This window comes from Mizuhopecten yessoensis, unplaced genomic scaffold, assembly GCF_002113885.1.
Source record: "Mizuhopecten yessoensis strain PY_sf001 unplaced genomic scaffold, ASM211388v2 scaffold8131, whole genome shotgun sequence".
Taxonomy (NCBI): Eukaryota; Metazoa; Mollusca; class Bivalvia; order Pectinida; family Pectinidae; genus Mizuhopecten; species Mizuhopecten yessoensis.
This window is the reverse complement of record NW_018407394.1, coordinates 576,636-587,504: the sequence shown is the minus strand read 5'-3', so window position 1 is coordinate 587,504 and position 10,869 is coordinate 576,636. Positions and strand designations below refer to the sequence as shown.

At 39.1% G+C, this 10,869-nt stretch overlaps 1 protein-coding gene across 1 annotated transcript; it reads left to right on the top strand.

Annotated features, from left to right (window-relative positions):
• The first annotated feature begins 429 nt into the window (after positions 1 to 429).
• On the top strand, positions 430 to 9,997 carry LOC110455107 (kelch-like protein 10). Its single transcript, XM_021505051.1, has 6 exons — positions 430 to 1,500; positions 2,596 to 2,743; positions 3,197 to 3,366; positions 6,438 to 6,709; positions 8,067 to 8,158; positions 9,320 to 9,997. The coding sequence occupies exons 1-6, from the start codon at positions 540 to 542 to the stop codon at positions 9,477 to 9,479; spliced, it is 1,803 nt and encodes a 600-aa protein (XP_021360726.1). The 5' UTR covers positions 430 to 539; the 3' UTR covers positions 9,480 to 9,997.
• The last annotated feature ends 872 nt before the right edge of the window (positions 9,998 to 10,869 follow it).

Here is a 10,869-nt window from a genome sequence, read left to right as displayed (position 1 = left end):
TACAGATAAAATATCCCTCCTGGGAGATGTCATGCTTTACGTCCTATTAACAGCTATGGCCATTTAAGACAAACCAGAGTATCCAGAGAATAACAACCACCGTGCGGCCAGTATACCCGAGACCCAGTGGTGAGGGCTAATTATCATTCGGCCAACGCGGCTCCAATCGAAAAACAACCCAGTCACAGTTTTTGAGATCCAGTTGGTGGTAGTCTAACGCCATAAATAAAGACATCTTGCGTTATGTACAATCTGAATATAAATACAGCTGTTCATTATCACGTACCGCATGTTAATAGCCGTAGGTATTTTTTATTAACATCTGATTTTAATGAGATTGCGTTATGTAATAACCTCATTCCACTTGTCAGTTCAATTATGACGTCAACATAACATGGTATCATTTGTGACGTCACACAATAGGCTGTGTGCTGCTTGGCGACTCTGTTCGGTAACACCTCTGAGCTACATAATGTGTACTTTATTTTAGACTTTCGAGCCGTGTCTTGAACATATCTTTTAAACGTGAACATACAGTAATGGAAATTGTGGATTGTATTTATACAGAAGAGCGGGAAACCCCGCTTGAATCACATTCATGTACTGTTTACGAGGAACTACGACGAAGCGGACAGCTCTGTGATGTTGTTATGAAGACTGAGACCCGGGAGTTTCCCGTCCATCGGGCGATCATGTCGGCTAGTAGTACTTATTTCCGTTCATTGTTCACGCAAGAAGTATGTAGTACTGACCAAAAGGAAGTGGTCATTCCCGGTATAACGGCAGACATCATGGAAATTTTCGTAGAATATGCTTACACAAGAGAGGCCAAAATAACCGCCGAGAATATAGAGCGACTTTTGCCGGCAGCCGACCAGTTTCATGTTAACGGTCTTGTGCGCGCTTGCTGTCAATTTCTAGCGAAGTCACTTGAACCCGAAAACTGTATTGGTATTTATAACTTTGCCAAAATGTACTTCTGCCACAACCTGCAGAAGTTGACATATCGCTATTTGATGCTCCATTTTAGTGAAGTGGCGACGGAAAGTGCAGAATTATTACAACTTACATTTGATGAGATCTCCAGTGTTCTAGGATCTGATGACCTAAATGTGAAAAATGAAGAGATGACATTTATGGCAGTTCTTCGATGGATTGACTACGATGCCCCCAACCGGAAGTGTCACATTGCGCCCTTACTGAAAACTGTTCGATTGGGGCTCATTTCCATCCAATACTTTACGGAGAAAGTTAAAAATCATCCGTATGTGAAAGAAAGTGATATTTGTAAACCCATTGTGATCGAGACTCTCAAGTTCCTGTACGATCTAGACATGAACGACAAAGCTATGGACCTTGCAAACCCCCTGGCACGGCCGCGGATCCCACACGAGGTGCTGTTCGTTGTTGGTGGATGGAGTGGCGGATCCCCCACCAATGTCGTCGAGACGTACGATCCCCGCGCAGACAAATGGACCGTCTGTGATACCGTTGATACGTGTAAGTCACATACTTCATTCAAGTGCCAAATCAAAAGTCACGCGCGCTTTTTTATATGCTTTATATGCCTTTTTGTAACGCTATTGAAACGCTATTTATGTATGTGTAGTAGGAGCGGGGAAATGCACGGCAAGGCCGGGGTTCGGACCCGGGACCCCTAACATTTAACTCTAGACGGCCGTTCTACCAATAGAGCTCGATGGTCGCTGGCGATCGACCCAGTCCAGCTCCGCTACATATTTACATATCTAATAACATTTCCATTGTATTTATTTTAGCGGTTTTTTAATGAGAACTTAATCTCAGAGTTACTTATTACTTGTTTGCTGTAAAGTTTTGGTAAGATAAAAAGATAAACAAAATGGCGCAACAAAACATATCTTCTTTTGAATAACTCGTCACATCTAGATTACCGCTCAATTTGGCACAAGACTGTACACGTGTATGTCAATCACACCACAGTAGGAGAAACAAAATGAATTAACGTACATTTGTATAACTTAATGGTTTAATAAGAAGGTTGACTGGTTGGGTAGTCGGATGGCGCAGTGAATAGCGCACATGCCTTTCACCAAAGCGACCGGGGTTCGATTCCCCGATCGAACGTGAAAAGGTTTGGGGTCACCTGCCCTACCTGAGTTTTCTCCGGGTACTCCGGTTTTCTCCCACACTAAGACACTCGCGCACTAACATCAAGAGTGATAAATATAAGTTTAAATAACTTGTTTCATAATTGTTATAAAACAAATAAAGTTTATATTTTATATATTGGTCTGGTAAGAACACTAGGTGGTCATGAAACGCCATATTGTTTCCTCCTCAGCATGACGGTATAGGCTTGTTGTTACACCATAGTCAACATATCAATCTACTAATCAAATGCTTGCATAAAGCAAGATTAGTATAACATGACAAAATGCACTGACCTTTTCTTCATACAAAACATTTACAACATTGACATATTATATGGATCTTACCTTTCAGGAAAAAAATCAAAATACATAAAGTGTGTTCATTTTTCAGGTCATTGTGATAAAATACCTCTTCTTGTGATATTTGTTAACGTAATTCGATACTGCCTAATTCTGTTTATAGATCATCGCGCCTACCACGGGACCGTCACCCTGGACAAGCGTATCTACATCATCGGAGGGTTTGACGGCGTTGAGTACTTTAACACTGTCCTTTGTTTTAACCCAATGACAATGGCCTGGTCAGACTCTGCAAATATGCATTCCAAAAGGTGTGTATATCAAGTTTGCTTCATTTCTAATAATAGATGAAATGGTTATAAACAAATACAATGTTCATGAAAAGGAGATATTACCGTCATGTATTTCATCTCGAGGAAGCATTGCTGACCGAGGCTAAATACTGCCTCCTCGGCTTGACCCATATACCTCAGTTTTCATCTTGACAACAATATATATATGGATACACTGTATCGATGTGTCGTGATAGTTCAGTGTTATATGTACATTGTATCCATATGCTTTACACAGTTATGAGAACTGTTTATGAAATTCACGCAACGCGAATCTAAGATGTTTGTCATTTCAATAAAAAAAATCTGAACCACTATACGGAATATCAAGGTAGCTCGGATTGGGAGCCATGTTTTATAAAGAAACCAACATGGCCGAAACTTTGAAAATCAACCAATCACAAGATTTATATCTCAGGTATTTATTGACAGGTGTTACGTGAGCACGGCCGTGCTTGACGACACCATCTATGCTATGGGTGGTTACAATGGACACGACAGGCTGAAAACAGTGGAAAAGTACCAACCGACCAGTAACCAATGGTCGATTGTAACTGAAATGGGTCATGAACGCAGTGACGCCAACGCCACTTCGCTCAAAGGTAGGGATTGCCACTGATCGAGAAAGAATACACCTGCTGTTACATGAACCCACTGCATGTATCGTAAGAGGCGACTAATGTGGGAACCCCCCTGCATAATTGGGGATTTGCTTTTGTGCCCTGTACTTTTATTTCCTAGCGTCTTGCTCACCTTTGGCTTAAATGTCGAACGTTCGCCGAGGTGAGGAAAGCAACGGGTTCTGTCCCTAGGCCGGGACATACCAAAGTGGTATTTCAGTAAAGTAGCACTATAAAGTCGGCATCAGATCAGTGCTATCACAAGGAGCCAATAACACAAAACATACCCTGTCTCCAGCACACTTACACACATACACGCAAACACAAAACACACGTCCTTAAATTACCTTAGCTTTTGATATGACATTAAACCCTATACAATCAACCAACTCTCCGTATATCTACACGGTAAAGATTAATGTGTCTTTCTTAGTTTTATAAGCAATATATTCACCTCGTCAAAAGTCCATCGTTTATCAATATTGTTGCAGTTTTTGCACTCAACACGTAGCTTTACTTTTTTGTTGTTGATATGAACACAAATATTGTTGCGACATTAAAAAGCTTACAAAAGAGCATCAAAATTAACCAATATTGCATTTCACAAGGACAAAATCTCGTGAAATCTCGTGAAATCTCGTGACACCATTGAAAGCTACGTAAGATCGTAAGATCGTGTTGTAACTTCCAAACCGTAATAAGGTTTGGTTTTAGTTTGGTTTGGTTTAGTATTGTTAAACGTCCTATCATCAGCTATGATCATTTAAGGACGGCCTCCCCTGTGTGCAAGATGCATGCATATAGTGTATGCGTGTGTGTTTTGGGAGGCAGCGATAGGTTCATGTTTGTCTCCTTGTGATAGCCCGGAACTGATGCCGACTTTATAGTGCTACCTCACCGAAACATACTGCCGAAGGCACCCCGCAGGACACCCCACCCGGTCACATTATACTGACAACGGGCGAACCAGTTGTGCCACTCCTAAATTGCTGAGCGTTAAGCAGGAGTAGAAACTACCATTTTCACAGACTCTGGTATGTCTCGGCCAGGGGACGGAACCCAATGCCTTTTTCACATTGGCGAACGCTCAACTAAAGGCCAAAAGTGAGGCATTGTCAATGGAGACATTAGGAAGTAGAAGGTTGTTTAGAAAGAAGAGAAAAGACAAGGTCCCAAATTTAGTCGCCTCTTACGATCATGCAAAGGGTGCAGCAGGTACAATTCTTACGCCCTACCTTTGACAAATGCATTGAAATGAAAATGATATTTTTTATATTCTCATATTCAGAAATTTAAGGCGAGGAAAGGTGAGGACTGAATGTTGACTGAGGGTTCGATAGAACCGTCGGCACTTTCTGTAAATGAGGGAAAGTGCCGACGGTTCCCGATTGGGTTCGATAGGTTAAGGTGTGGTTTATACATAATACGAACTAGGTGTAAGATACGGGTTGATAAAAGGAATATCTCTTGGAGCCCTTTAGACTAGGTCGTTATCAACCTCGATATTTCGTTTTGAGTGTTGAAGTTAAAATGACGTAAATTTTGGTAGGGTATATTGATATGAAGGGTAATTGGCGCGGTTCAAAATAACAACAAACATATTGATATAGTAACAAAGGAAGTTTCACTTTTGTCTTTTTTGTGTCTCAATCCGAAAAATTTTACGACCACATATTTTCATTTTACGTTTTATATGGATTATCGTGTCGATATATGAAAACTATATTTGTGTGGATTTCTGTATTTGTAAAATTTATAATTAAGTATATGTTGTGTGGATTTCATTGTCTGTAGAACAAGATTTTTATTGTTATACAATACTAATATTTACATTTGCATGGCATTGTCACTATATAGCCTCTTTGAAAGCTGTGTCGTTGATGGGAATTTAATTACCATGCAGCACGAGACATAATTCTTAGCGTATTAATACAACACTGACCGGAACTACAATATCCAATGTAAATAAACATGTCGGCTGCTGAAATGTCGCTAGGCTTTTTGAGATTTGACAATGTCATTGTAAATTTATGTGCAAAATTAAAAATAAAATAAAAAATACTTTTGTTACAACAAAAACAAGACCAAGGTCTGCAATATCGTACAAAATGCACATCGGTTGAAATCACCAATGCCGGCAATGGAAACAATTTTAACGCTCATGCAATTTATCAAAAATATCGTCTGTTACAAATGTCTGAAATACACATATTGTATAGACCTACTGACACATATGTTACAGACCTACTGATATGAGTCACATAAACATTTCAGACATTTGTAATGAATGCCTGTGCTCCGTCGCAAGATGATCACTCACTTCAAACGCTATCAGTTTCACGCGTCTCGCAGCCAGTTTCCTCAGTTTCTGACGACATGTCAAATAACGAGGCTGTTATAGAATCTACAGACTGTAGTCAGATTCTCATACAATCAACAAATAAATTCACGTCTGGATTCTTCATATTAGATTGCATTCTTCACAAAATGAGCAAAGAGAAAAGTTCGAATTAACTTCCAAAAATAAGTCCCTCGTGGAGGGCAAGGTCAGGTTTACGGTGTTCACTGTATTTTTCCATGCGCTAAATTTGTTCCGGGGAAAAATCTAAACAATTTCAAATCTAATTTCAACTCAGAGTTCTATTGATAAACTTAAATCACCCTATAGACATATCATACGCAATTGTATTGATACTGAATTGTGGAATAACATTGAAGTGTTTGTTAGTTTGCCAATCAGCACGCGACAAACACACTGTTCAAACTATTGAACGAAATTGTGTGGACTGTCGATAAGGCGGGCATTTTAAATTTTAAATATAAATCATAAGTTAAAAAAGAACATAAGAGGCATAGAACACGTAAATATAAGTATTGAACTGTTTTTGTATGGTATTTATGATCTATTTGAATGACACAGCTTGCAAAGCTGTGTCATTCAAATAGATCATAAATACCATACAAAAACAGTTCAATGCTCAAGTATATATATATATGATGTATTTCAGGGTGTCTATGTAAGATCTACATTTTCATTGTCTCTGTGTTACTAGGTAAGATCTATATTTGTGGCGGATTCGACGGTCGGGAGTGTCTACACACGGCGGAGTTCTACGACCCAATCACTGACCAGTGGACCAGCATCACGCCCATGCGCAATAAGCGGAGCGGAGTCGGCGTCATAGCCTACCAGGATCAGGTCTACGCACTTGGAGGATTCAATGGGTCCTCGCGGATGAATACAGCAGAACGATTCGATCCCGCATCTTCTAAATGGCAAACAATTGCAGAGATGTATAATCCGAGAAGTAACTTTGGAGTAGAGGTATGCGAAACACTAATGTTTTTCAAGAAAGTATTACTGCTGTAACGTGCGGGCTGTCACCCATCCACTACTGGCCACGCTCGACGTTGCTGATACCGCATCTGCAGTATTTCCCCCTCGCATAGCTTAGCTGGTATACTGCCAACGTTTCCGATACGGTTGACATGAACACCTTAAGGATCCACTGAAGGCAAAATGCTAAAGAATGCAACCAAAGTTTTTCGATTGAAAAGCATTTTTAGATTTAAAGATAAATCTTAAGAAAATTTTCCTGTACTTCAGTTATCCTTCCACTTACAAATGAAGAAAATTTTAAGTCAACATAGCCTTCAACCCTCCCTCGTTAGGAGGGAGACTCCCTCATTTATATAGTTGTCAACCCTTCCTCATTAGGAGGGAGACTGCCTCATTTTGACCAATATTTACCAATTTCCCTCAGAACTCCCCCATTCAAGTCCAAAAACTCACCCAAACTCAAAATCTATGTACATCCTGTGGTCAAATGCTCTCCTAGTTACTGCAGGGTGTGTATAATTATCATAACAGGTGTGTCTGAATCATATTAATGTTTTTGGAGTTATATTGATACCAAAAAGGGAAAGATAAATTGAGCAAAGCAGTTTCATCTCCCTCATTGGAGGTTTCAGGGGTTGACACCTATGATTTAAGAATTTCCTACGTTAGTCACGCTCTTGAATTTTATGTCAGGTACACTGTATACGTTGGTTTGACTCCCTGGCCCAGGGAGCAACTCGATTCAGATATCTGAATAGAGTATTAAAATCAATGGGTCTTTTTTTATTTTCGTGACTCCCTTATTAAATGTGTCACTTGTTTGCGTTTCGTGAGTTGTGATATTTTGTTGTTTTCTTTTTAGCGGGGCAGTATAAGGTCTTACGTTAAAAATAAGGTTGATATTTTCTGTTGGGACAAATGATACTTTTATTATGTTAACGTTAATAGGTAAACCGACTGATCAGTCAGCAAGATTTAGTGGGAGAAATAATAAACAACAGGGCATTATCAATTGTGACGTAACGTCAGCCTTGACCTCTTCTTATTGTGACGTTGCAATGCCATATTCCTTGTGTCAACAGTTTTGGCATCAGATTGGCGGTTTTTCGGCAATCGTAGTAAACAGAATAGTCACTGGTAGTTAACTATACTTTAGGGATACACGATTTATTGTTTCACTTTGATTAATCATATTTCAATCGGGCTTCACCCTCGTGAAAATTGATTAATCTCCGGAAAAAACAACAAACAATCATATTTCCTTTCCGCAAGGACAATACATGTAATACACACCTATAAATTGTCGGTACTCGTGCTACATTTAAAGTGTAACTTATTTCAGGTGATAGACGACATGGTCTTCGCTATCGGAGGATTTAACGGCGTCACCACCATCTCCAGTGTCGAGTGCTTCGATAACTTGTCAAACGAATGGTAAGTGTTGTGTACCACAAACAAATGAAGCATAAGTGTGCTTACTTGTTGTTCCCTTTGCATTTTACAGTTCTTCTGGAGTGACTTGTTGTTACTTGTTGTTCCTTTTGCATTTTACAGTGCCTCTGGAGTGACTTGTTGTTCCCTTTACATTTTACAGTCCCTCTGGAGTGACTTGTTGTTACTTGTTGTTCCCTTTGCATTTTACAGTGCCTCTGGAGATACACTTTGCAATGAAATGCGCCGTTGGAGTAACTTGTTGTTCCTTATGCATTCTACAGTTCCTCTGGTGTTACTTGTTGTTCCCTTTGCATTTTACAGCTTCTCTGGTGTTACTTGTTGTTCCTTTTGCATTTTACAGTTCCTCTGGAGTTACTTGTTGTTCCCTTTGCATTTTACAGCTTCTCTGGTGTTACTTGTTGTTCCTTTTACATTTTACAGTTCCTCTGGTGTTACTTGTTGTTCCTTTTGCATTTTACAGTTCCTCTGGTGTTACTTGTTGTTCCCTTTGCATTTTACAGCTTCTCTGGTGTTACTTGTTGTTCCTTTTACATTTTACAGTTCCTCTGGAGTTACTTGTTCTTCCCTTTACATTTTACAGTTCATATTGAGTCATTTGTTGTTCCCTTTACATTTTACAGTTCCTCTGGTTTTATGTGTTGTTCCCTTTACATTTTACAGTTCCTCTGGAGTTACTTGTTGTTCCCTTTGCCTTTTTCACTTTCTCTTGAGTTACTTGTTGTTCCCTTTGCATTCAACAGTTCCTCACGAGTTACTTGTTGTTCCCCTTTTAGTTTGATGCTCTGCTGGAATTACTTGTTGATCCCTTTGCAGTGTAATGCGCAGTTGGAGTTACTTGTTGTTCTATTTGACGTTTTAATATTCTAACGAGATACTGAGTGTTCCTTTTGCAATGTAATGCTCTTAATCTGAATATACTTATTGTCCCCTTTGTAGTTTATAGTTCTGCCTGAGATACTTGTTGTTGCCTTTGTATTTTACAGTTTTGCTCTAGAGATATTAATTGTTTCAATTGAAGTGTTTTTTTGTACATTGCTGGAATTATTATTACTTTCTTTTGCATTTTATGGCCCTGCTAGAGATTCCTTTTGTTCCCTTTGCATTTCACAGTTTATGTAACAAATATAAATTTCTTTGTAGGTTTGAAGCTACGGATATGAATCTCTACCGAAGCGCCCTGAGCGCATGCGTCGTCCACGGGCTCCCCAACATCCATGATTATATTCACGGTCCAATGAAAACAATGGAGGCCTCGGAACCTGAGCAGGCCGAGGGAACAACTGCTGAAGAGGAGCTTTAATGACGTTAGGATGGGTGAAATCTGTGATTATTAGTTATAAATGTGACAAATCACTGATGATTAAGGTTTCGGGTCTGTGATCTTCTGCTGTCCATAACTCTTTATCAAAGTTACGTTGTTGGTTTTAAAGCAGTTTTAAGACTTCGTCAGTGATATTCCGCGTGATATATGGAGTTTCTACAATTGGAGTCAGTCCATTGTTTCCTTTAGATGTGTCTATGTACTTTTCTTTTCTTTTCACTTTCCATTTACTCTACAGACTAAAGTAAAGAGATGCGATTAGAAATATTGACACAAAAAAAGCATATACGTCATAAACATCAGATCAGAAATGCGTTTCATTATTATGTTGTAGTCGTCTGATTTGGGTTAAAAACCCGTGTCCAACATTTATTCTTAGTTAGCCTCCAATGTTTCGTCAAAAATAAAACCTTAGCAAAATAAATCATCTTGTGTGTGTTTTATTTAACAAGATATATCATATTATACACGCTGAACTCCATCATAATAAAAACCGTTTTGTGATATTCTGTGTGTTATATTTTGTGATTTGCATTAGTTCCACGCCTGCATCTTGATAAAGCGGCAGATTGCCTCGAAAATCCTTAGTCTGCACTGTCGGCATTACTTGTATGCTTCTATATATGTAAATGTAACCCGAATCTATTCTGTTCGTGTTTATATGGCAGGTTTGATTGGATTACAACCACGTGCTGCCGAGATTGCCGTTAGTGGATTGAAAGCCTCGTACCACATATTAGAGACGCGCGCAGCATGTTTACGTCATTTTTTTATCTTCCCGTGTAGTAAAATTGCGTTAAATTACGCAGGTTTGTGTCGTGTTGTGAAAGTGCAAAATTATTTTAGCGTTTATTTTTCGTCATTGTATTCTTTTTTTTATATCAAAATTTCATACTCTTCGTTTAATCGTTCGTCCATCACGTACTTATCTACATCAACAGTCAATAAATGATACAAATCACGAAGAAATGCCGGTTGCAAAATCAACAGAGGACAACAAACGTCAGATGATTTTGGATAACCATCTCCTTTGAACTCCATTTAAGCAATAGAACCTCAAACTTCAATTTAGTAATACTGTAGGAAACGTTCATATAACAATAACAACCTTGATAACCACACGTCCACTATTTTGCCAACAAAATGTTGGCGTTATCTGACGATACATCGAAGGTGCTGTAAGAAGATAATGGTTTGAAAAAATGGGAAAGGGCCTTGAAAAACTGTACGTTGGCGGTACGTGAATTGGTTATTGGTATTATATCAATGTGCGTCCGGCTGTAATGGGAATTCATTGCCGGATGGTCACTATGTCATCAGTTTCTACAAATCACGTGACACGGTTGCAAAGTCAATAAAGATGTAAGCT